The sequence below is a fragment of the Chaetodon auriga genome, chromosome 22 (genome assembly GCF_051107435.1).
Source record: "Chaetodon auriga isolate fChaAug3 chromosome 22, fChaAug3.hap1, whole genome shotgun sequence".
In the NCBI taxonomy this organism is placed as follows: Eukaryota; Metazoa; Chordata; class Actinopteri; order Chaetodontiformes; family Chaetodontidae; genus Chaetodon; species Chaetodon auriga.
Genome location: NC_135095.1, coordinates 14735529 through 14761912, shown reverse-complemented (window position 1 = coordinate 14761912; position 26384 = coordinate 14735529). Strand labels below are relative to the sequence as shown.

The following is a 26384-nucleotide window of genomic DNA, read 5'->3' as shown; positions in this document are numbered from 1 at the left end:
TAAAAAATATGTGTTTTTGTATTTATAACCAGCCGATTGGTGTTTCTGATTATCTCTAATATGACAGATATCATCTTCAAAACACTTACCTGTGAACTTTAATTTATTTGCATGAATCTAAAGTCTAGACTTCTAAGTAAGTTTCCATTATTGAAGATCCATTATTGAAGATGACGTTGCCGTTCTGGATATCAGGCCTGTGTTGTCACACTGCTGCACTCTAGCGCCGCCCACGCCACTGCATATGGTGAATGTATTGGTGAATTCCAAATCAAAATAGCAGTATTGTGGTGGCTTTATGTAGATTGGAGGGTGCTCACTGATTAGAATGGAGTGGATTTGTGATATTTAGCATAATTGTCTCTCTGTTTTTATGGAGAGCTGTCCAGCCGTTAGACATCATAACTGGACTGGCTTGTGTTAATATAGACCTGCATTAGAGTGAGTCTGTACTTGATCCTGATATTGCCAGATATTCTCAGTATTTGCAGGTATTAAATCATCTCACAGTCGGTTTATTGTGATTATAGTAACCCCATGACAGCTATGAGCAATAACATGTTGTGGTTTAGAGTTCCTCCCCAGTTAAAACCGGCTCTTCTCATTTCACTCTTGAGATTCCTCTTTGTGCCGTTTCACCGCTGCCAAAGTGATCTGAGGCATTGAAGGTGTTTCTTCATGAAAAAGCAGCATTTGTACAAAACTGCCTTTTTTTCCCAATTTGAAGTTGCATGACCGGCGAGGCGCATCAGCCCCGGCTGATCCCTGGAGGGCTTCAGCATTTCTTCTGTCTGACTGACAGTGTTCTGTATCAGTTGTCACACTGAACTCCTCACCTGGCGTCCCCGACAGGTACGGTATGTGACAGGGCTGGAAGAGGAGTTCACCTTAGATATCACCGTAAACTTCTTAAAGACTTCCTCGTGGGTGATGGACTGCTGCCAATGTCTGGGTTGTTTGTTGTTGTTGCCAAGCTACACACCCTCAAGAGGAAGCTGAGGTCATTTCATGACATGAAGGGCTCTGTGAATCATGCAGTATGGAGGGAACAGTTGGTGCAGTAAAACACGTGTCGATTTGGTATTTTTGGAAGGATTTTAGTGAGAAAGCTGCACATTGAAGCTTGTCTTTGATTCTGCAGACTGTAGATTACTGCCAGCAGAGGGAGGGAAAGCCCTATTATTTTTGCATTACATAACGATAGCAGTGCTACACCATCATGCAGAAAATACCGCATGCATCCCCTCCCCCAGCTGGGAATAGTTCTGGTCATGACATTACATATTATACTTTAAGACTTGTGCCTAATATGAGCAGTGTGGGGTATTTGGAGAAGAGAGGAACAGCATTACAGACCAGAAGATTGATGGGGATACAGAACACGAGTATATGCAGCTGTTCGAAGCTCTTTCATTCAACATCTGTCCTCTTCAGCAAGAGTGCTCTGCTTACCAGGACACACACATGCACACAGAGCGGCAATTTCATAACAGAGCGCACGCACTTTGATGCCAATCCCTTCGCTGCACCCTCTTTTCCTCTCCTCATGCTGTCTCTGGCTATCTGTCTGTAACATGTCCCTGTGCACAGCTGCCACAGAAATGTCAGCCGGGTTGGCGGCAAAGCAGCGCTACTCTTTGTGACTCCTGATTGGAACTGCACCGAGACACGCATGAGGCAATGTGACATCTGGCTGACTTTCTCTGCTGCCTTTGGTTAGTGTCTCCCGGTGCAACGCAGTGGTTTCAGGCTCAGTCCTGCAGGGGATTCTGATGCAGCGCTCGGCGCCCTGCAGGGTGCGCCGGGGTGTCGGGCAGCGAGGCGTCGGTAAATGTAGACGAGAGTTCACTTATCCCGCCTGCATGTTGGAATGTCGTCCGCAGCCCCTCAGTGAGCAAACAGCAGTGTAAACAGGTGGAATAATATCATACAAGCGGGGCTTTGTGTGGCATTACGCAGAATATGAAGTGCATGTGCGCTCACACACTTGTCGTCATCAGTCAGGCAGGCCCAGACAAGCATTTTTAACCTGAGGGATGAACTTTTTGCTTCTGCTGAAAGTAGCTGCTGTGATAGTTTTTATCATCATTAGTCATTTATTTTCAGCAAAAATGCCCCACATTCACTGCCTCCAGCTTCTCCAATACCAAGATCACCACAGCTTGAGTATCTCTGAGTTTTCGACTGGTGGTGTGGTTTTAACTGGAATATATAATCATTGCTTGCAGCCCTGCAGTTTGAAGCACGAAGTGGTTTAATGCTGCTCATGCCTTTCCTCAGAGAGGAGAATGTTCAGCCGTACATTGTTGGATATTTATATACAGCACCGAGAGTCTTATGTATACAGCAGGGAGTATATTTCCTCACTGAGGCGACTCACTGACCTCTGTTGGTGTGTGTGTGTGTGTGTGTGTGTGGGTGTGTGTTCAGACTTGGGCGTTCATCAGGGACCACGCCTTCGTCTGACTCATGTCACTGGCAGATAAAACTCAGTGGTCCGCAGTAGAAACCTCTTTGTCACGCCCTCTGAGAGCCAGAGTGGCACTTCTGTTAAAGGTGCAAATATTGACTCAGTCAAATTTCCTTTTAGTTGAGTAATAAGGAAGATAATTAGCCAAAATCAGCCCCCATGAGCACTTGCGGGTCATTTATTGGCTCTCTGTCTTGGGTGTAATGTTAAACTTCCACTGGAAGTCATTTTCCTCTTCTTTGCTAAGAGCAAATGTTATGAAAGGGTACATATTGTGCTCCATATCGGTGTGTTTTAACAGCTGCTAACAGATTTTTAAAATATTTCTGCATCCATGTGATCAAGTACTTTGATTCGTCAGATATTTAATTTGTTGGATTATCCACAAACACACATTTCCATCTGGTTATTTAATCTGTAAACAGTTTAAGTTTTATCCATATGCCCCGCTTAAACTGATTTTCATCATCAAATTAAATTAATGCATTGTGAATTTTGCCAGAACAGTGATCAAAAAACACAAAAGTAGAAGTTAAGAACTGAAAGAAATGCAAGAAGCAAAAGCAAATCTCTCACTCTTCTGTGCTGTAACAACTGTTCTTACTGTAAATGACTTATTTTTAATGTCAACGCTGAAGTTTGACGAATCGTTTCAGCACAGCAGCCTGTTGCTAACAGCTGTCAGTGTGGAGGTGTAGAAGACACGGTGTCCTCGGGGGAGAAGGTCACATTTTTGTTACTGTGAAGCGTCTTTGACAAGACAGCAGCACGAGGACCACCGTCCACTGATCCCGCTGTCTGCCCCGTCTCGTGACATCCATGTTTCGTCTCTGTTTCCATGACACAAACGAGGACTGGTGCTCCTGATCGGAAACGACTCTGGTGGCGACGCTGGGGCTTCGCTGCGACATGTGGGTGATTTTTGCCTGAGGAGGTTATGCAAAGCAGCACATTTGTCACCTTGGCTGACTTGAGATCATTTGCATTCCTTGTCATGCTATTTTAGTGTTTAGCTGTCGACGCTTGAGCCAGTTTTTATAGCTGACCTGCCCTTCATCTCTTGTCGTATATGGCTGTAATTACACGTGGCATTTACGTCGGTCGCTCTGTTTATTGTCGTGCGTTATTTGAACGCAGCTGATGACTAAGTTTGGGCGTGGGCTCATCTTATGTGCTTTGTGTCTGGCAGCTTTTCGACCGAGTGCGGGAGGACAACCCCGACTTCCACCAGAAGATCATCCCCATCAGCAGCGAGCTGATGCAGCCCGGCCTCGCCATCTGCCCGGAGGACGTGGAGAAGCTCAGCGGCTGCATCAACATCGTCTTCCACTGCGCTGCCACCGTCCGCTTCGACGAGCCGCTCAAGTGAGCATCACATGCACAGATTCATCTGCTCTTTACCATCCCATTCATGCACAAGTAGCTCACACTCTGCCACGGTTTGCACCATCTGAAAAACGCTGAGATTACAAGCTGCGCCGCTTCTGACATTTCAGCAAACCAAATAATTCACCAAAAACACACACATCTGGTTATCGTTGCATGAATCGTTCCGTACGAGCGGGAAGTTCCTGTTGTGAGACGTCACTGCAGAGGATCTGCAGCTGGCTGAACAGGCCGCACTCTGTAATGTATTTAAAGCAAACAGGAAGTGGAGCTGTTCATTACAATGGAGTGAGGATGTGGAGAAATCGACCGTCTGTAAAGAACATAGTCGCCCACAGAACAGTGTGACAGTATGGGAAAAACAATAGACATTCCCTCTTTATTCAGGGAACCACAGTCTGCACAAGCAGCTCCTGCGATCAACCCAGAAGACTTCAGAAGACACTAATGAGACGTTTTAATCTCCCAGGTAGAAACAGCGCTGTGATCTGAAGTAGTGTGGCAGTAATGATGCATCCAGGTGACATGCGGGAGGTGATTCAGAGGTTGAGCTGTCACTGTGTTCTCTGCAGAGATTTCCACATGATCCCGCCTTCTGTGGGTGATGCGCTGGTGCTCTGCTGCTCTTGGGTCTCAATTCCCAAAATGTTATCGAATCGAAAACGTGTCCCGTCACTTTCACGAAACTGCTAATGTTCAAAATCTACCGCTAATTTCTCGCCTCAGAAATCCTCAGAAGTGAATTTAGTGATGCGATGGCGTGTGGAAATTGTCAAAAAAGAAAAAAAAAAGCACAGTTTGGTGCTGCATCGCGGTCCACCACTGGCCACCCTGGAGATACATGAGATTTCATGTCTGTCAGATTGTCTAAATCCTGCACGTTGCACCTTTAATTTCAGTGTCTTCTGTGGGAGTATTGCCTTTAAGCAGCAGCAGCAGCTCATGCTAACACAGCGCAGCTCTGGCTACACTTAGATTTAGTTGTGAGCGCTGGTCTGAGGTCAGCCTGTCAGAGCACCACGTTGACGCTGAGCCGACAGACAGCAGGAAAACCGCCCGTTTACGCTCTGCTTAGGCCTCCGAGTTTAAGACTGTGTACAAATATACAAACATGTTCTGCTGCGTCTCCTCGCAGTGTAAATACCACACAGTGAATTAGGTTTGATCCTCCGTGTAGTTTATACACCGCACAAAGGTCATGTCAGCTGTAATATGTCAGGCAATCAGCAGTGTTTAATTACATGAAGATCACACACACCTTACATATCCTCCACCAGAGTCAAAAACCTGGCTGTGCAGAGAAGGCTTTAAACCACAGATAAAGTGTCCTGTTAGCCGTTAAATGAATAAATAAAACGTGACATTTTACTGACGGACGTGGGATTAAAGCTCCAGTAAGTGGGCGTGTTCGACTGAGGCGTTTTTCTGGGTTTCGACGGCTCGTGTTCGAGGCGGCGTCGGGCATGTGTGTGGAGGCGAGGACACCTGTTCGCTTTGAGTGACGGCTCAGTCTGGATGAAGCTGCAGCACTTGCAGCTTTCTATTGATCTGTTAGTGCCTTCGCGGCTCGCACCTCTCTGTCCAGCTGTGGCCGTCTGACCGCCGAGTGGCCTTCACCTTCTCTCGTTCGGTTTCTTTTTATCTAGCTTTCACCGCCGCGTCCACTCTCTCTCTGTCTTCCCTCCCCGTCTCTGTCATCTCTCTGAGTCATTACTCTTGTCTGGCGGCCGGCAGCCTCGTATGTGAGCATAAATCAGACGAGTCGGGCGTCTCAGTTTACGGTTTCAGACTCTGTCCTTTTCACGCTGACACCTCAGCTGCTCTTTATTCTCTGCAGCTCTTCATCCACACTTAAAGGATAATTCCTCTTTATTTAGTTTGGAGCATGTAAACATAAATGTGTGTATATGTGATAATAACATCATACTCACTGAGAGTCCAGTGAGGCCAATACAACGACCAATCAGATGTTAGTAAGACGTATTTGGAAGAGAAAACGAGAGTGAACAATAACATTTGGGCTGCAACAAACATTTATTTTTTCATCATGGATTAATCTAATCATTACCTTCTTCATTAATTGATTATTTTTGTCACAAATTGGTCCAAAATTCCCATCACAATCTCCATAAGCCCAAGGTGACTCATTTAAATCACTTATTTGGTCATTTCCTCTCACTTTAGAGGCTGGAACAGGAGAATTTTTGGCATTTTTCTCTCGAGATGATTCATTAGTTATTAGATTAATAGTTGCTCCTATTTTTTTTCATGTGGGTCCACTGATCAATTGATCGATGCAGATTTAGATTAAATTATTACTCAAACTGTCAGCTGTTAACGTTCATCACTGAGCGCATTTGGCGTAGTTGTGTGCACACAGTTTCGTACACTGAGGCATAATTATCAACAGGGTTGCAACTAACGATTATTATTTCAATAAATCTTTTGGTTGATAAAATGTCAGAAGTTGAAAGTACGGTGGCTGAGAGAGCTCAACTCGCTGCACCTCAGGAGGCAAGCGATGGCTGTGTGCTTCCCTCAGCTGCAGTGTGTTGAGCTCTCTCAGCCACCGTACACAAACCCTAATGTCTTAATCAAAACAAACGATTATCAAAAGAGTTGCGGATTAATTTTCTGTAAATCAACTGATCGTTTAGTCGACTGATTGTTCCAGCTCTAATTATCATCTTTTTGGTGCGCTTGCTTTCGGTTACATCTCTAGATAAAGTGGTTTAGATCAGCAGGGTCCAACCTTTTTTTCGCTTGTGACCCTTTAACAGGAAGCCGAGTTAACTTGTGACCCAAAGGTCAAAGGTTACATATATGTTGTGAGCACTTGAAACAAAGAGCGGGATGTCTTGAAAAGTCTTAGATTAATAGTTTTCTGTTGCTCATCCACGTCCAGATTAGTTTAATTTTGTTAATAATTATTATTCCACACTGCTGGAAAGTATTGATAAAGATGTGATTTAATGCTGCATAATCATTCTTCCATATTCTGGACAGTGTAATCATTAAACGGCTATTAAAAAGATATTTTTGAATCCTGCAGAAAGAAAAACTTTTATCTTTGTAAGATTATTGTTTTCAATAAGTTTTACAGGCCTGAAGGGGAAAAACTCTCCAGTATGTTAGAAGAAAACAGCAAAGATGAGACACGTCTGAAAAATTAAAGCAGTTTTATGCAGCAAATGTGTATTTTTTTAATATGAATAATAATATTTCCTGACTTTATAATCTTGTCATGACCACTCAGATCTTCTCTGTGACTGCAGGTGTTAATTAAAGTAATAATGTTCCTCATATCTGCCCAAGTTGTGATAAAGTTGAATTGGAGCCTTGCAGTTCTGTAGTTTTGCAGCTGAAACAGATGGGCGGTGAGTCAGACGCAGGAAGCACAGCGGCGCGTCCGTCTTTTCCCGGCCGCCCTGCTGGCGTGACGCCCTGCGTGTGGTCCCAGAAGGTGGCGTGAAGACGACGTTCCCACACACCGAGCTCGTCCTCGAACAGCCGCCAACGCCGCCCCCCCTCCTGCACGCCACCGTCACCGCTTTGCTCACATTTCTCTGCGCTGCTGCTAACAAGCTGGCACCGCCTGACCGCGTCTGACTCCTGCCGTGGACCTCGCCGCCCACCACACACCGACACACACTGGCTTTTCCCGTCACACACACACACACCTTGCGAGCACCGCCCACACAGAGCCAGAGCGCGCTCTCATCTCGCAGCGCCGGTTCAGACTGACCCTCGCTTTTTCTTAGTCGCCTCGGGCACAGTGGACACGGATCCACTGCTGAACGCAGAGCTTCATCGAGTGATGGTCTGTGGCCCGCAGGAGCTTTTCTTGACTTTGACCAGAGCGAAAACAATTCAGAAATGAATCAGGAAGCAGAACAGAGTCACTGTGTTTTCATCCCTGGGGCTGCGAGTTCTGAGGAGATTCAAGGTGGAAACTTTTCATGGGATTTAACTGGATTTGCTGCTTTTCTCTGTTTCTGTATCAGCGTAGATAAAACATCTTTGGGCTTTGGACCGTTGCAGTGATTGTTGGTTAAAAGAAAAAAATAATAATACTCTACAGTTTTTAGAATTAGCATAATTATTAGTTGCGGCTCTGCTGCGACTCACTTTGTTCAGTTTTCTGTTGCTCTGAAGCTTTTTTCTCTCACCGTATCACAAACAGCTTTTTTATTATTATTATTATTATTTCTGCCTCTCTCTGTATGCACACTTCATCACTTCTTTATTGATTCCAATTAATGGAGGAATCAGGAATGCTTGGATTGATGCGGCGGCTCTTTCCACTAATGCAAATATGGCAGAATTATGAAGGCAGTTACTCAGATGGGTCAAAATGCCGAATACGCCTTAGACGGCTTCACAGTTTGAACAACATGCAGCCCCCTCGCTCCAGGAGGAGGGAAAAGAAGGAGATACAGGACGCAACATTTCTCCTCTGACGTACACACACACACACACACACACACACACACACACACACGCTCACAGTGTTTGACAGTGCGTCTCTTTTGCGCTCTGCAGGCACGCCCTGCAGCTGAACGTGATGGCCACGCAGCAGCTCCTCAGCCTGGCCAAGCAGATGCACCACCTCGAGGCCTTCATTCACATCTCCACCGCCTATGCAAACTGCAACCGCAAGCACATCGACGAGGTCATCTACCCGCCACCCGTCGAGCCCAAGAAACTCATCGAATCGCTTGAGTGAGTGGATGAAGGGCTGTTTTTTTTTGGGGCTCGAGGACGAGAAATCAGTTCTTGTTTAGTTTGATTCATATTGTATGAAGTAGGTACAATAATATACTCTGTTAGATATATAATGACATACTTAAGAGTTCATAAGACTTGGTGTATCCACATTTGTTGGGGACTATTTTCAGCAGCGGATTAATCCACATTCGGTGCTCTGGAGGGTATTTCAGGCAGCAGGATGATGTATGTGAGATGAAATAAACTCCAGTGTGTGCTTTTTTTTGTAATGAAGGTAAAATGCCAGCCAGTGCAGAAATGTGGCTCATTGATTTGTTTTTGGACAACAATGGAGCTTTGTCGCACAGACGAAGACGATGTATTACGCTTTGGCTTCATGGACGACACTAAGAAAAGAAAATATAGACTTTCACCTGATACATTCACCCCAAAAGTGATAAGAGTGGCTTTTTTGATACTGAATATTTTCAGGAGACTTCTCCATTGGTACTATGTTCAATATCCAGTTCTGGCCTGGCTCCATATCACTGAATCACTGCTCACATTTTTTTTGATTTATTCACTGATTTTAACAGAACAAACAGGAATGAATGAGCTGAAATGAGTCAGCAATTCAGTCTCATTATCAGGCTAAACCAAGTCCTGAAATGCACTGTGGATAATGAAGCAGAAGTGGAGAAAATAAAATAATTGCTACTGCACGCACCACAGTGGAAGCTAGATTTCCTGGTGCGTGTTGAACACCAGTAGTGCTCGTTCAGTCAGAAACGCGGAGCTGAAGGAAGTCTATGAACGCTTTGAAAAGAACTCCGCCTGAGCCCTTCATTTCTGTCTTCAGGTGGATGGATGATGGCATCGTGCGTGACATCACGCCGCGGCTCATCGGCGACAGGCCCAACACGTACACCTACACCAAAGCCTTGGCCGAGTACGTGGTGCAGCAGGAGCAGGACAAGCTCAACATCGCCATCATCAGACCCTCCATAGTGGGAGCCAGCTGGCAGGAGCCTTTCCCCGTGAGTCCACTGAAAATATGTGTTTGCCGCTGTGTGGCATGGTCTGTTCTTCTGTTTTTAACACCAGAATAGACTCATGTCTTAAAACCTAACACTGCTGCCTGTGGTAAATGTTAATCAACATGTTTGAATGACTCGGGTCACGTTTTCTGGATCCCGCGCTCATTACGAGTCCACTCGTGACAGTAAAACGAATGGAAATAAGATATTGATCGATGTAATCCTGCACAGGTCAGTGCCGCTCCCCTGTGGCTTTTATCTTAAGTGGCGTAGGATTAAAGCAAATTGGTTAATATCTTGGCTGAAGACCCGAGTGATTCGTCAAACAGCTGCTGGGATGGGAGAGTTTAGGCCGGTGAGGAGGGCAGAAATGAGACACCGAGGGCAGACATGTGCTGACAAAGTGAATGTCACACTGAGGATGGGAAGCTGGAGGGTGCAGGGAAGTTCATGTGAAGCCTAACCTGAGACTTAAACTCGGCACGTCGAATGTTTCCACGGCTTAGCTGCTTTCAGACAGGCTGCTGCTGCTGCAGGCGTCCTGACATCTTCACAGGAGGTATGAAAATCTTCCTCCTCAGAGTGAGATCCTCCTCCTCTTTTGGTGACTGACACTCTCTGAGGATCTCATTAACGACTAAAAGGCACCTGTTATAATGCAGAACTTGCCTGAGAATACTAAGATTTTAAGTTTTCTTGTGCATCAAAGTGATTCAGTCATAGTTGTCTGTACGTCCATGTGAGCATTGCAAACAGGAACTGCTAGTAGCTAATTCGGCTTACTTTTTAAATGGTGGCAATGTAGATAAAGATTAAAAATCAGGGCTTGAGTTGTAGTCCACAGAGTAATTCACTTCCTGTTTACATTCCCCAAAGCATTATGGGGGCGTCCTGACCGCTGCTGGAGTGTTGAGAGTGATGTCAGGTTCCAGAACCATTGATAATCAGTTCATTTTTCATGCAAAGACGCCAAACATTTGAACTTTCTTTTCTTTATTTCATGTCATAAATTGAATTGCCTTTAAGGTCGTTCACTGTTCTTTGCCGTCAAATGGGAGGCAGAACCTTCTGGAGAAATGATCAAAGGGAGATTTAGAAATTATGCTGCATAGATAAAATACCAGAAGAGCAAAGGGAAGTCCTTGTTTTTCTGGCGTCAGGAAATGTAGGCCTTGTGTGTGCGCGCTGGGACTCTGACAGCAGTTCCTGGCTCTGTGCTCAGCCTTCGGTCGTAAGCTCGGCCTGGCAGCGACTCTTCAAAGGGCCTCGCTCACACTTGGCCATGCAATCGCCTTGGCAGCTCGTGCCAGCGGGCGCTGTGAGGCAAGGGGGGGGGATGGGGCTGCTTATTTTATACGTTTGTGTTCATGTGTGGGGTGTTTACAGCCACAATGTGCATCTAGTTCTGTCAGTGTGTGGCTCCATAACGTCATTTAACCCATATATATGATGCAGAATATCCATCCAGAGATCTGCCACTTCAGCCTGGCATGAGGCCACCAACAGATTGTGGTGCTAAAAACGCCGCTGGCCTCAGTGGCCTGTTCATGTTTGCACTTATTATTAGACTCGGGACAAGACCACATAATGGGCGACACGTTGGGAACTGCAGCAGTCTATAACCAGTGGTTTCATCCATTTTTAATGGACTCTAATTGAAGTTGACAATCACTGCTCCCCGGCCTCCCCTGTTCTCCCACCACAGGAAGTAACATGACCCCGAACAGCACACATACACAACCACGTACATGTTGCTGTCTTTCTCACTAGAGGTGCATCGCAAGTCTCTCTTGAAAGATTATGTCTCGTTGCAGAGAGGCTAACAATCAGAAATTTAAAACCCAGTTTTATAAAACCGGGCTGCACGTTTCCCACCGCTGGACCAGCTGGACGATGAACGTAAACATCGAGAGGCAACGCTGAAGTGCCAGTAACTGTCGTTCCTCAAATGGCCACTTGAGGCTGGCTCCAAAAGCGAATCAGTCCCCATAGACCCCCACATTAAAATGCCCAACTTGACAGCAGAGATAAACATGTTTAAAGCCTGCAACAAAAATCATTACAAATATGCCAAGTAGGAAGTAGAAAATCACGAGGTGCAGTCAGAGTCGCTCAAACATGTCTTTTAAAAAGCTCTGAGGATTTACATGCTCTCTCTTCTTACACTCAGGGTTGGATCGACAACTTCAACGGACCAAGTGGAGTCTTTATAGCTGTGAGTAAAAATGTTGCTCTTCAATCTCACTTTTCTTCAAAACACACGGAAAAGTTTTAAGACGCTGCTCTTCTGTGTTCAGGCTGGAAAGGGGATCTTACGCACCATGAGGGCCAACAACGACGCGGTGGCTGATCTGATCCCCGTGGACGTGGTCATCAACCTCACCCTGGCTGCTGGCTGGTACACGGCTGTACACAGGTGAGCGCCAGAGCCCAAATAACATCCACGAACGAGCCAAGCATCTTTAACCTTTAAGGGTTTTCCCGGTAGAGAAACAGGAAATGCCTTAAACCTGTTTTAAAAAACTTGCTGTCACTGTCTTCTAACATGCCGACCGCTCCCACATGATGTCAGATAACAGATCCAAGGAAGCTGATAACACGGGTTTGAGAGCTAAATTACATTCAAACAAATGTATTCCAGGAAGGGAAATAGATCATATCTCATCAGTTGTTATGTGATTAAACGATCTGTATTTATTTTAAGAAGGAGAAGAGAAAAAGCGAACTATTGACCCCTGCTCCTCCTACCTGGAAATGTAGACCGACGCATTTTCGCTGGCATCATAATGACCGTCTTCTCCCGCTCTCCGCAGACCTAAATCAGCTCTGGTGTACAACTGCACGACCGGCGGCATCAACCCGTTCCACTGGGGTGAGATCGGTAGGTACGCTGTTTGTTGTTGGGTAACAGATACCTGTCGCTGCGGCCGGATATTTATAGAGCTGTTTCATCTGCGCCTGCTGGCATCCCACAGTATTGTTGTCCCGGTTCACGTTCATCATCACAAATCAATACTCCAGTGTTGTGACATAATGTCGCTGTGATGCAGTTAAGTTGGGTGGTTTGTGGTGGCGGCTCTCGTGGGGAGAGTCTGCCACCTGCTGGAGAGAGACCGGAGATGGAGACTCGAGACATATTTTCATGTTGTAAAAAGATTCTAGACATGCTGGTTTGTTCTTGAGCAGGGACGAAAGAGATTTTCAGTTTGGCATGTACGGCCATGAAACCATGTTTAGTGACATCCTCATTTTTAACTTTTACATTTAAACACGTTTCTCATTGGATGGATTAGCATGGGATGTGGTGCAGTCCTTCATGGTCACCAGACGATGAATCCTCCTGACTCTGGTGACCTTAACATTTCCCCATGAGGCTGACCTTTATGGTTTTAAGTGTGACACCTCACTCCACTCTGAATGATTTGTCATGAAGCCTAATACACTTTTCTTCTATCATGTCATCAGATTGAAATTTTCCATCGTCCAAAACCTGCAAAACTCAAACTCAGCTGTATTTTGTGCTATTTAGCACATGTTAGCATGCTACCATGCTAAACTGAGATGGTGAACAGGGTATATGTTCTACTTGCTAAACATTAACAGGTTAACCTTCTCATCGTGAGTATGTTAGCATGCGCACATTAGCATTTAGCTCTAAATGCCACTGTGTGTGAGTGCAGCCTCACAGAGCTGCTAGCATGGCTGCAGACTCTTAGTGTCGTCCAGGTTTTTCTCCCTTAGCCAGAAGAAAATCCCATCTGTTGCTCCTGTCCCAGCTTGTTTGAAACGTGTTGCTGCATCAAGCTCAGAATAAGCAGATATTTACAAAAATCAATGAAGATGTTGAGGAAAAACATGAAATATATTGACTTTGTGCTGTTTTCAGTTGAGTTTATGTCAGAAAAGATGAGTAAAGTATCACGTTCTGTTTTATTTCTGTTTAAATCATCCTGTTTTTTTACCAGGTCAGTATCTCATGGTGTGTTTAGGTGCAGCTGTTATGACTCGCTGCTCAGAGCCTGTGTGGTTTGTGATTGCTGTTCTTATTTTGAGGTCATGGTCGCACTGATGATATTACATAGGAAGAGTGAAAACTCTCATTGTTTCCATCCCAGCGGTCATCAGATACAGTGGGATTAGAGGGCTGTGGATGTCAGGCTGGCAGGATTTCATGGGACCCTCTCTCCCCACGTTTCCTCTCAGATTAGCAAACATGCTCCCTTCACTGAGGAAATTGCTACCAGATGGCTCGTAGCAGGATTAGGTCTCATCGCTGCGACTCACTGTTACGAAAGAGGAACCGTGTTCTCTAATCTCACTGGACCGAATGAGAAGCAGGAATGAAGCTAATCTGAACCACGAGGATTAGAAGAGACCAGAAAACGGTGGATGATGACAGAAAATGAGGCGTTATTTCCCTGAGTATGAAGTTTCAAAGCGAAGCAGCTCCTTGTTTCTAGTCCTCGGAGGGCAGCTCAAGGTTAGCGGCGATCCTCCCGACCAGGCTGCAAGGGGGCCGGGCCACAGCTGGCTGTCGCCTCGGATCTGGTCATCTGGGCTCATGCAGCCGCCACATATCTGTTGCCATGGAAACAAGCGGTGCGAGGCCTAGTTTGCGTGCCGTGTGTGATGTAATGTCCGTGGTCACATGGCTGCTCTCTGTGTCTGCGGATGGCTGCCGTTGGATTCTGGGAGGAGGGGCCAGCTGTGCCGCCCAGCGGGGGGAGACGTCCTGCGGCTGCTTTTCCGCCTGATATTCCCCCGAGAACCAGAGCTGGAAATCATGTTATGAACAAGGCGAGCCGCGGTTCCTGGAAGTCATGATCCTTGTGCAGGAAGTGCGTGTTTACCCATCTCATTGTGTGCAGTCAGTGCATGTTGATGTTAACCTGAGCTGTTTGACATGGACTTTTCCACTGACTGTCGTACTTTACGCCGGTTATACGTAACCATTACATTCAAGTCACAGAGCGAAGCATTTAGCAGCGTTTCCAAAATCCTCAAAGACTCTGCAAACCATCTGGATTCAAAAATATTGAATCAGCTTCTTGATTTTTAACTTTTTACCAATTTTAAAGTCTTTTTCCAAACAAAGATGGTACCCAGAAATGACTTATGTCAACGTGTACGTCAACCAACATATAAAACATGTATCATTAATAATACATCATATTGGTTTATATTGATGAATATTTCCAGTTTATCATATTTACATACAAACCTTATCGTTTAAGAGCACGGAGGCATGTCATTTTCGGCGTCTCTGAGTCTTCGAGGTGCTCAGCTCTGTCCCTTGAATGTTATAATAAGGCGTCAGAGGCACAAACTGAGGCCAGAGCGACACAGAGTGCCTCTCAGAAATCCTTTTAAACTCCATGTCAGTTTCCTCTTTGCATTTATCTCTCAGATGAATACTGTAATGTCGTTGTCTGATGAACCTCTTCCACCGTGCTGCTCTTGCAGAGCACCATGTGATGTCGTCCTTTAAGAGGAACCCGCTGGAGCAGGCTTTCCGCAGGCCCAACGCCAACATCACCTCCAACTACCTGATCAACCAGTACTGGATCCTGGTCAGCCACAAGTTCCCTGCCCTCATCTACGACCTCTTCCTGCGACTCTCTGGACAAAAGCCGCAGTAAGACTCACAGCTGTCTGTCTCCAGCCTGAACTCTAAAGAGAAGTTCCAGCGTGAAGTAACCTCTGACCCCTTGTCTCATCTCGCTGCAGGATGATGCGCATCTTCAACCGTCTGCACAAGGCCATCAGCCTGCTGGAGTACTTCAGCAGTCAGGACTGGGAGTGGAACTCTGAGAACCTGAGCATGCTGATGAGCCAGCTGACCCCGGAGGACAGGAAGGTGAGCTCGTCCACGCTCAGTGTGGACCGCACGCTCTGCCTTTAAGCCTCTGAATGGCTGCTAGAAAGCAAAAAATGTTCTTAAGTACAGTTACTTCAGTACTTTATTTAAAGTGCACTTTTGTGCTACTAATACTGTAGCTGAGTATTTCGATTTCATGTCACTTTTTACATCTATTTCACTACAATTCAGAGGGAAATATTGAACTTTTTTCATTTACCTGATAGCGATAGTTAACTGTTACTTTGCAGATTAAGGTTTTTTTTATACAAAGCATGTAAAATATGATTCATTTCTATTAATTAAACCACCCTGTAGTATATAAAGTAGTCAAAACTGACTCCATGTTGACAAAATACACCATTATTTACTTGCTGCTTACAGATTACTGCAATAATATGGATATAGTAATATAATTAAGTGTCCATGCTCCATCATGAGTATGTTTTTTGACACTTTAAGTACATGTTACTGATAACACTCTATTTTTACTTCATTAAAGGTAATTTAATCCTAATGTGGTTGAGAGAACAAGCAGCAGAGCATTCAAGAGTCTATTGCTCCATCTAGTGGAGGAGGGTTGAACTTCACCTTCACTTTCATTGACAGACTCAGCCGCAGCTTCGCCTCTTGTCTCGACACCCTCCTAACCATCTTTTCTCACTTGCAGACATTTAACTTTGATGTGCGCCAGCTGAACTGGCCCGAGTACATTGAGAATTACTGCATCGGCACCAAGAAGTACGTCCTGAATGAAGACATGTCCGACATTCCTGCTGCCAGGCAGCATCTGAGGAAGTAAGTGGACCCGAGAGTACAACAGGTGGTCATTCTGTGTGTAACCGGTGGATTGTTTTGTCCATCTGACAATGTTTTTGGAAGGACAACAACCCTTTTTTTTTAGTAAACAACAGGAATTTCAGCTCAGTGGTAAGTTTAACGACATCATCAGACACTAAAGAAAGATTAAGGTTATTTTCATGAATCCAGCTCAGCAGAGATGCTCTTAACAGTCTTTGCTCTTTCTACATTACTCATCTTTGTCCTAAAATGAATAACAATAGCATTTTGTCGTTTTATTGCTACATTTAATGGCATCCTTTTAGGTTTAATCAGTCTCTCTGTTTACTCTCTTAAGAGTCAAGACAGGCAAATTATAGCTTCAGTTGCTCAAACTTGTTATTAAACTCCCTGAATGATAAGAAAAAGTGTGTTTAGGATCCGTCAATTTACTAGATTTTAAGGAGAAAATGTAGCTACAATTCAATGTTTTTGTCATTATCTGTGTTTTTAGAACCATTCCTTCACTTCCTGTCTAAATTCCTTCTCCCTTCCCTCTTTCCCAGATTGAGGAACATCCGCTACACCTTCAACACCCTGCTGGTGGTTTTCATCTGGAGGGTGTTTATCGCCCGCTCCCAGATGGCCAGAAACATCTGGTACTTTGTGGTCAGCCTCTGTTTCAAGTTCCTCTCCTACTTCCGCGCATCCAGCACCTTAACCAACTGAGTCTTCCTCACCACCTCAAGAGACAGCAGCGCTCACCTTTAGCTGTCGGCGGGACGTAACATCTGAGACTCTGACCATCCGCAAAGGACGCTCCAAATCCTCCTTTGAGTGTGGATTAGCAGGGGCTCTCTACAGGTGGGGGCTGCAGTTGAGTGAAGCACTCAGAAGGGGAAGAAAAAGAGGTCTCACTAGCCATGAATTATTTGTTTAGTTTGGAAATCATCAGTTCCTGCACTGTTCAGTCACCCCGTCCAGAAACACAAGTGTCGTCATTCATTTTGTACCTGTTTTCTTCTCAAAGTGGCCAATTATATATGCAACAATAAGCCTTTTGTGTGATTTTCTTTTCCACACTGTCGTTTCCATCCTCTTAAGTCTTGGTGCATCGCCTTGCCTTGTGATAATTTGTTTTTTCATACTTGAAATATGGCAGTTCTTCAGTGGAGGACGATTTCTATAAGATTATTTTGGTTCTCAGTTTTTTACTGTGGGGATATCCACTTCCTCTCTTTAATACGCAGGTGATTTGGATATCTGTATGTCTTGCATCACGTGTATCTACTGCCTTTTTAAGATCACACCCAAGAACGACGTGGTGGCTCTGTCTCAAGGCCAATCCACACATTATTGAGACTAGTATTAGAGGTAAAATCTGACCACACAGGACAGCTGTGTCACTGCATTTACCAAAACATACAGATCTGCCATCGTCCCTGCGGTTGAGGTTATCACTTATTTACTATCACCAATGATAATGTCAGTATGTCTTTGAACATAAACCTTGTTTGTGTGAATGCTCATCCACTTTTTGCCTGTTTGTACAGCAGTTTGTACTGAAACTAAGTTTACTACTTTTACATCTTTATACTCGCGTCAAAGGCTAGTCTGATATATGTGGTAGACCTTGGCAGTGTATTATATATAAATAAGAGTACATCAGAGTCAAGTTTATTTGTATAGGCCGGTATCACATTGTACATTGTCTCCCAACAGTTCCCAACCAAGCCCAAGTTTTCTAACAAGACAAACTCCTCGTAGGAGTATTAGGTGGGAAAATTGCAAAGTTCAGTGAAAGGTAAAATGTCCAATGCCGGTGTAGTAAATCCAAAATTAAGAACTCCAAGGAATGGGTCCAGCTAGATAAGTCCAGTATCAGTGATCCATGTCCAAGATTGTGAGGTTGGGGGACCAAGCGAAGGTGGAGGAGACCCAGCCCCAGTTTGTGCCTCTTGTGTATTACATTTGAGACACAGTGGCAACCATCTGTTTCTCTTACCGTTGTCCTGAAGGTATTTCTAGAAACCTCAGACTCCTGTAACTATTTGGATGAAAGGTCTTTTAGTTCTTGAGGCAGGCCTCTGGATACTGAAGAGGTCATAGGGGTTGTTCGACATGGCTGAGAAAGATGATATATGTCAGGGGAGGTCATAAAAATAGGCCCTGTTGTAAATGAGAAGCCAAAGCGGGGAGGCTGCAGTTGGTCAAATTTATGATAATTTATGTTAAATTGTATTTAAAGTTTTCCCAATTAAACCAGAAAGAGTATTTCCGCTTCATTTCTATGTAAGAAACACAGCATCTTTTTCAGACAGATAGGAAGCATTAAGTAATCATTACAACTGATTGCAATATAGAGCTGAGTGTCATCTGCATAGGAGTGAAAATTCATGCTGCACCTGCAAATGATTCTACCGAACAGAACTGAAAAGTATTGTGAAAAGTAGTGGACCAAGTAAGGAGCCCTGAGGGTCGCCATACCTTACCTGATGGACTGCTATTTTTAAGCAAGACAAACTGTGACCTTCATGTCAGTCTGGACCTAAATCACAAAAGTGCGAGGTTACAAACGAGGGATTAAGGCCCTCCTAGTGTTTCTCAGTTTGGAAGATCTGTAAATAGTTGAACTACACATTATTCTTATAGACTACCAAAAAATTGTATTTGACTGTTGATTTTTGCTTGGTGAGCGTCCTCGCAGGATTCCACCTCAGAGCTTCCCACAGAGTCTACCAAAAGTGTTAAGTGTGGCAGGCAGGTCTGATTTTTACTAAACAAACCAGAAAACTGCATACAGTGTTGTATGTATCGCAAGGCTTGACTCTTGACAGAATACAAATACATGACAGATATGAGCCTTTATGGAGGAAAAGGGACAAAACTAAATAAATGTTTATGCAAAGCCCATGTTTGTGGTGTAGTCTTGGTAACTGTTTTCTTACTTTCAGAGTGAACCAAAATGTCTGCAGTCGTACGAGGCCTGTATGATGAAGTGGTGTCGTCAGACTTGTTCTTTCAGAGCTACGGGGCTTTTTGTAATGGTGTCGTTTGCTCTTCTTTGTGTCTGTTTGACCGAATTTGCAAACCAAATGCTGAGCGCTGCTGGTGCAGGAAACCCCAGGCTGGAGCTCCTGTTCCTGTGTGTAATAAACAACAGCAATGCGTAACCAATTACTTCATCTTATACTTTTTGGTGTCATTTGCAAAATGTTTCATTCCCTACTCTGACAACACTTCGTTCAAGTCTGCTTGGCATAACTGAAATAAACCAGAAGAGAAAAAGTGCAAGTGTGCTGCAGTCCATTAAACCCGACTTGTACCTCACCATCCAGTTTCAACATGTTGAGTACGCAGCCAGTGAAACCAGTTGTAGACTGTATAAAATATGCCCAGAATTATGCAGAATTTCAAGCCTTAGTATAATTTAAATGAGTGTGTTATATATAGAAATTCACCCCCAAACAGTCAAGATCGGCTGTAGGCATGTTTATTTCTGCTGTTAAGTTTTTAATGTGGGGGTCTATGGGGATTGGCTGGCTTTTGGAGCCAGCCTCAAGTGGCCATTTGTGGAACTGCAGTTGTCTGCACTTCCATGTTGGCTTCATCTTTCCGTCCTGTAAGTTGCTGCTTGGTTGTATAAAGTCTTTGTTTCTTGTTCTGACTTTCAAAGCGTGAAGAAAAAAATACCCCAGTGATGTCATCAGGGTGATCTGAGCTTGGATTCAAAGGATAATGATTTACAACAGAAAGTTTGCATTTTAATAAGGTGAGTGCACAGAGTTTGAAACTTTACCATGCAGAGCAGCTCTAATAAAAGATAATGTTGAGTTGCATTATGGGAAATCATCATCGAGATTCACGGATTTAAAAATCATATGTTCTTGTAACCTTAACGCAAAACAGCAGAGGTATTTTTTAATTTATGGATATTTAAACTTTAATGGAGTTGTTATGACAAACACTCAGTATTACGCACTTTTACAACACATGGAACAGAAAGCTTACAACGTTTGTAAAGAAACAAAGGTTTTAAAACATGTAAAACTGCAGTCACAGGGTACACATTTCCTAAAGTGCAATCATCTGATGTGAACTTCACTTTTTTAGACAGCTTCAACTTTTTTCATAGGAAAACACAATTTCATGACATATGTAAGTGTTGAACAACGTTAACTAGCACCTCTGATGGTGAAGTCTTCTCTCCAGCTGGGAGGAGAAAACTTTTCATGAACTCACAGGATTTGTCAGGTCGCCTCCTTCCTCGCCATGAAACCTCGCAGAAGGCAGAATCAGCAGTTTGACGATGGCAGCTACTCCTGAGGCACATCGTCAGCCAACAGCGGAGTCCGGTGATTGTTTAGATTGTTCTGGTTGTGTCGCTGCAAGTCCTGGAGCAGATTCAGCACAGGTTTGTCTGTTAGATCTGCTTCATGGTGATGATAACAGTGTGGTTTGGATGCGATAAAGACGATAGACTAAGACTCACCTCTCTGTGCCGATACACTCCGAGTTTGAGGCGACAGCAGATAAGATCAAAACAGCAGCCGACAAGCCCGTGCAGCATGCCTTTGAAGAGGAACACAGTGATGCGTGGATGAATTCAGACACTTATACATTTTATTTAGTTGCTTTACTTTGAATTCAAAAGGCCAAAATAAAGGGCTATAAATGAAATTCAGCAGAAGGTTTTTGTTTACATTTTCGATTTTTTCTTTTAAAACTTTATGTAGAAGCAAATTGACAACTGCACCCTAAAATTTTTTAGGGTCTAATATCTTCAGAAATATAACTTCTAGAGCTGTGAAATTTGGTATAGGGGTTTGCCCGTGGCCCCAAATCCACCTATTTTGCACCTTTTTTTTTTTTTCCATTTTCATGGAGGAGTAATGAAATAAAACGACCTTTTCCTGTGCCTTTCAATCATTTGGATCTGTTCTTCATCATTTTGTGCGTGTCCCTGCCAAATTTTGCAGCTCTATGAATTAGATTTCTGAAGATACTGAACAATGAAAATGGCTTCGGGTCTAAGATGTTTCTTCGAGTGCGAAAATGACCAAATTCCCAGGTGCAAAAAACACGAAATTAATATGCTTGCAGGAGACTTGCCTGTCGTGGAGAATATACCGCCGATGATGCCGCACAGTCGCACCAGGAACTGCCACAGCGGCATGTGCTGCTCGCTGACCGTCACCATCAGAGAGCTGGTGTCGTACTTCACAAAGATGCCGGACACCCCGTGACTGCCCGCTGCGTGGTTTATCACCCGCTCCTAGAAAACAGACAGTGATGGTTAGCTTTCGATGCTTAACTCGTCCTCCTCGGGCTTCTCCGCTGTGTTTTTCTTACTGTGTCTCACCCGCTCAGTCACAGAGAACTGGTGTGTGTCTGCAGATATCTTGTATGTGTTCAGCCTGGTTGGCACCACCGTGATGAAGTACTGGAACATCTGGTTATCTGCGGTAAAACACACAGTGAGGAATAAGGTGTGAAAACTGTGATTCAGGTTTTTGCAGGAAAAAATATGTAACTTACGGCTTTATCAGCTCCATCATAGTGCTATCTGAATTATTTCTAATTGTAAGTGCTGAGCAGTGATCATCCAAGCTGAACTACGGGCAGTTTGGGTCAATAAATGTCTCAACACGTCATTAACTCTGTTAGAATCCTGTGTTTTATCCTCTCCCACCTCTCAAACTTACTGTTAAAGGTGATTTTCTCTGTGCCGTCCAGAGGATTGATGATGCCCGGGATCTCCTCCCCGAAAGATAAATGGTCGATGCGATGGGAGAAGTTGTACGCTGAGAGGAGAGGAAGCTCGGGCTGAGTCAAAGCTGCAGGGAATCACTGAGCTCCAAGTGAAAGTGGAAAAAAATGACTCTGCACTTGTAAGCATGAAGTATTATTGATGTAAAAAACTGCCTTTCATGCTCAGTAATAGCCTGGAGAAAAACACTCATTTAAAACCGTCTTCTCTTTGTCTAGTACAGCTGTACCCTTGACAGGAGAGCCTACGTAATTTTGTTTTCAACTCACTTTTTCTGCTCGTTGTTCCAAAGTGCAGGACTAAAACCAAATAAGAGCTGACGGATGAGCAGATTATAGGAAACGTGTTTAATTACAAAAACATACATACTCTCGTGGCTCACAAAAGCTGCAATGTGGGCATGACCCTGAGGATGGTGAATGGGCCTGAAAAAGACAAAAGAGGTGCACCGGCTCTGTAGAATTATGTTTCAGATATACTCAGATTCATGGTAAGAAATTCGCTGCAGGTTTTATGTGGAGCTGAAGGGCCTTGACATGTAGTTTCTTACTTTCCCACAGTGATGTGGAGGTTTCCTGCCACCTTGTTGACGTAGACGTGCCCGTGGATCCTGCAAGCATTGAGCGGCTCCATGGGGGTGTCCTCTCTACACACACACCATTACTGAACATTATATCTGAAAGGCTGCTTAAAATCCACAGAAAACTGAGCAAACAAGAGCAAAACCTCATTCTGTTTTTGTAAAATTAGAATTGGCAGCAAAAAAACAGAGAACAGTGTGTCTGTGCGTATGAAACTGACCGTGGCGGCAGGGCAGTGGGACCATTTTTCAGCAGAGTTTTGTAAAGGACTTCCTGAAGAGCATGCTCCTCTCTCAGCCTGCTCTGTATGACAATCAACGTCCTGAGGACAAAAAGCAGGTTGGGGACCCCGTAAGACTTGCACTACAGGAACTACCACATAAACAGCCTTTGTCAGGAAAAGGAACCAAATCTCCTTCCAGTTTTTCTTCATAATTTTAAAATCTAAAGTTTCATCTTCCCATGACAACAAAAACAGAATCCCTTCTTTGGTGCGCCTGCGAGATTTCTCACCTTAAATATACTTTTTAAGGCCTTTAACAGAAAGAGAAAATGAAAGCAGCTGGATGGCATGACTGTTTCAGGAAAGCTTACCTTTGCCACAGCCTCTGTTGTGGGGTCAGCTCAAAAATAGTCTGAACAAACATACAAAGAGAAGAGATGCAGTTGTGAAAGCAACAAAATAAATAATTTTCTTCTTTTAACGCTGAGATGACCTAATGTCGCAAGACCTTACTCACAGGCTCATACAGGAGGCCGTTGGATGTGATCATGGTCTCAGCCAGGTCCAGAATATCTGCTCCAACGTCTGCAGGCGTAGACAGGAAACACATGCAATTAACTGACACATATTTAAACCTATCATGCACCTCAGTGAGTAAATTATCCAATAAGTACTCACGCTGGCATTTCATGGCGACTGTAATGTCAATGTTTATTTTCAATTTACTGTAAATGATGAAAGACAAGAGAGAATGTGAGTTTTACAGTCATTTCCTGCCACATACTGTAAATTACCTGGAAAGCTCACCTGGAAAAATCCTTGTCAACCTCATATTCATACTTCATCCAAGTGTCTCTATAAACAAAGAACTCTAAGACAGCCAGAAGAGCCATGGCACTAAAAGCTATGAGGGACACTGTGGAGGAGACACACAGGGTGGTCACTGTTCTGTCACACCAGGTATATCTGCAAAGCTCTGATGTGTTTACTGTGACAGGAATAGCCCACCTGTGCCTCCGGAGGCGGAGGTCTCCACATAGCTGTCGGACACTTTGGGGAAGGCGTCCAGCTCCTTCACCAAGCTCAGGGCCTTCTTACGTGACAGGCGCCTCATCTTCAGGTTCAGGGCTGCTCTCCACCTCCTCCGTCACAAATAAACAATGCATCCGTGTTACATTCAGGAACCCAGTCTGCAACCTCCAGCTTCACAGTGATTTCATAAAGGACACAAATGCACCAAACTGATAAGGAAATGGCAGATATCTGATCATTAACATGAGAGAAATTCAGAGATTGAACAGGGATAGTGTCCACAATCAAATGAATGAGTACAAATTACTTCATCTCAGATTAATGAAACATGTCGGATTTATTTTCATTTTCAACATTTTGTTATATTGTTTGATCAGATAGGCTGAATATATCATGCACTCGAAAGAAACAACGCAGTAAATGCGCCTATATAACATGTTAATAATAATATGTTTGAATAACATTAAAGATAAAGGTTAAATTACAAAAAATAATATGGTTTCTAAACAGTCAATATTGATCATGACCATCTAAAGTAGCATTAACGTGTTTAATGAAGATATCTGCTGACAGCATCTCTTTAAAGCAGCACAGCACAACAACAGCATGTATTTATGATTAATTTTACCTCTTTTAACATCTAGTCTCATGTTCAATCGTCGTACAGTGTCTCTGGAAGACGAAGTCCTCAAGTTATAACCGCTGTTTGGATTATAATCTGAATTTCAGTCCGCCCTGACACATCCATGACGCCCCTTACGGGAGGCGGGTCTGGCTACTTCCTTGTTTGGGTAAAGCGTGACGTTAACGAGTGCGTAACGTACGCGCCCCGCAGAGCGTGAACGCGCAGCGGACAATGTCGTTATTCAAACAGTAGGTGGCGCTTTAATACTAAAATGCTGCCTTTTAGCTGTACTTGTATATACTGTTCAGTAGTTTTATTAACAATAATAATAATAATTAACAAAACATCATGTTTTATGAGCTCTCCATATGTTTTTATGCAGAAATCTTACTTTGTAAAGTAACTGCCGATGCCAAATAAATGTAGTGATGTAAAAAGTATAAAATGTCTCTTTCAGATTTACTGGAAAGGAAGCAGAGAGAGGCATGAAAAGAAAAGGCTCAAGCTTTTTATGTAATACAGTCCAGTTTTGAAATGACAGGTGAATAAAAGCAGGCAAGAGGGGTGTTAGTTTTTAATACATAGCCTGTATTTTTAGTCATTGTTTGCAATGAAACTCAAAGCCAACAAAGCAGAATTTTGACCTACAGCTTACTTTCACTTTCCATATTTTGATATAACAGTTTTCTTTCTTTTTTACATGTATGTTATAATTCTATATGTCTTGCACATTGTCATTTGCAACTTTAGTCCATAAAGCAATCACATAATGTAACATCAGTGACAGTAAAGCACTAATAATGTTTCTTTCAGGCGGTTTTCAGATGGCCTGTTCTGCACGTAGTGATCACAGGACTCATGTGAGGAGTAGAGAAGCTGTCCATGGCCATTCATCAGCAGTGACACTAACACATCTTAAGAAGCTTTGACTTGCACTAACAGGGGATAATTAACTTCCAGCAGGCATGTGGTGGATCTGCACGTCAGACATAAAGTTGCTCAGCTCACCGTAGGCTGACAAGGGAGAAAGCCTAATGTGAAGACATGATAATGATCTACTACAACCAAATGGTGCAGGCTGCTATTATCACACAAGGACAAAGGGGATGTTTACGTCTCACTGCAGGCTGAGAATGCACTGAAGGAAAATAAACAGTTCAGACTGAGATCTGCACATGAACCGGGTGAATCACATGTGTCTTCAGTGCAGTGAGTGCTCATGAGTCTCTGCATGCACCGAGCCTGCTTGCCTATGCAGAGCAGCACAGATGGGCGTGTGGGGGGATGGGTGCTGTCAGCTCACAGATCAAGCTGTGGGTCGGTGGTCCCATTGCTATTCACCACACAAGCACGTAGGGCATGTCAGACACGTTCCATGGAGACATACCAGGGGTGGATATTGTGTTTGGGTTTTTATGCTGCTCTGCAGTGTCTGCCATAGCAGAGGAACCAGCTCTTCACTGAGGAGATGTGTGGAACAGAAGGCGGATAAACTCTGCAACTGTGCAAATATTCTGCTGACGGAGCAGTTTTGGATTGTGTGACACAATTATGCATTTTATTTCTTTATATCCTATCAGCCGTGTTTGTAGGTTACTGATAAGTCAGTGCTGATGCTGCACATTTGGAAGTAGGTTCCTGATGCCAGTTTCTGTCAGCTAAAGCACTTTTTATACATGGTTTGACAACATTTTATGTATTTTTGCTCATTTTTGTCTGCTTAATTCATGTATATGGAATAAAATGTGAATGGTCAAGGCATTGTTTTTATGGTCTCATTATTACACTGACTAAATACTTTAAAATGCCTGAGCATCCGTTCATATTGATTTATGCATATTGGTGATAATGGCATAGTTGGCGGAGATTCTGGGCTCTGGTCTACAATTTGAGATCAACTTCTTAAAGGGTCTTCA

General features: G+C 43.9%; 2 protein-coding genes across 5 annotated transcripts in view; one reads left to right on the top strand and one right to left on the bottom strand.

The window, feature by feature from the left end:
• The window catches only part of LOC143315161 (fatty acyl-CoA reductase 1), a 48590-nt gene extending 29064 nt beyond the window's left edge, over positions 1-19526 (top strand). Inside the window, exons 3-12 of the mRNA XM_076722681.1 lie at positions 3660-3835; positions 8399-8578; positions 9423-9600; positions 11771-11815; positions 11898-12016; positions 12414-12481; positions 15064-15235; positions 15328-15457; positions 16128-16255; positions 16804-19526. Coding sequence (XP_076578796.1) covers positions 3660-3835; positions 8399-8578; positions 9423-9600; positions 11771-11815; positions 11898-12016; positions 12414-12481; positions 15064-15235; positions 15328-15457; positions 16128-16255; positions 16804-16966 — 1359 coding nt within the window. The 3' untranslated portion in view covers positions 16967-19526. The remainder of the gene's footprint in view (positions 1-3659; positions 3836-8398; positions 8579-9422; positions 9601-11770; positions 11816-11897; positions 12017-12413; positions 12482-15063; positions 15236-15327; positions 15458-16127; positions 16256-16803) is intronic.
• On the bottom strand, positions 17894-24628 carry LOC143315163 (endoplasmic reticulum-Golgi intermediate compartment protein 2-like). 4 transcript variants are annotated; one of them, XR_013075866.1, is made up of 15 exons: positions 24472-24625; positions 23820-23953; positions 23619-23727; positions 23490-23536; positions 23329-23396; positions 23183-23223; positions 22809-22910; positions 22558-22653; positions 22377-22432; positions 21943-22041; positions 21600-21697; positions 21350-21512; positions 20730-20809; positions 20480-20631; positions 17894-19380 (listed from the first exon to the last, which is right to left on the bottom strand). XR_013075866.1 is itself a non-coding variant. In XM_076722686.1 (14 exons), exons 2-14 carry the CDS (start codon positions 23923-23925, stop codon positions 20554-20556), a joined length of 1143 nt encoding a protein of 380 aa, XP_076578801.1. In that variant the 5' UTR covers positions 23926-24014; positions 24472-24628; the 3' UTR covers positions 20306-20553. The 4 variants fall into 4 exon arrangements, 3 of the variants coding, with proteins under 3 accessions (XP_076578801.1, XP_076578800.1, XP_076578802.1); XM_076722686.1 differs by lacking the exon at positions 17894-19380 and having other exon boundaries at positions 20306-20631; positions 23820-24014; positions 24472-24628; XM_076722685.1 differs by lacking the exon at positions 17894-19380 and having other exon boundaries at positions 20306-20631.
• Positions 24629-26384: the final 1756 nt, after the last annotated feature.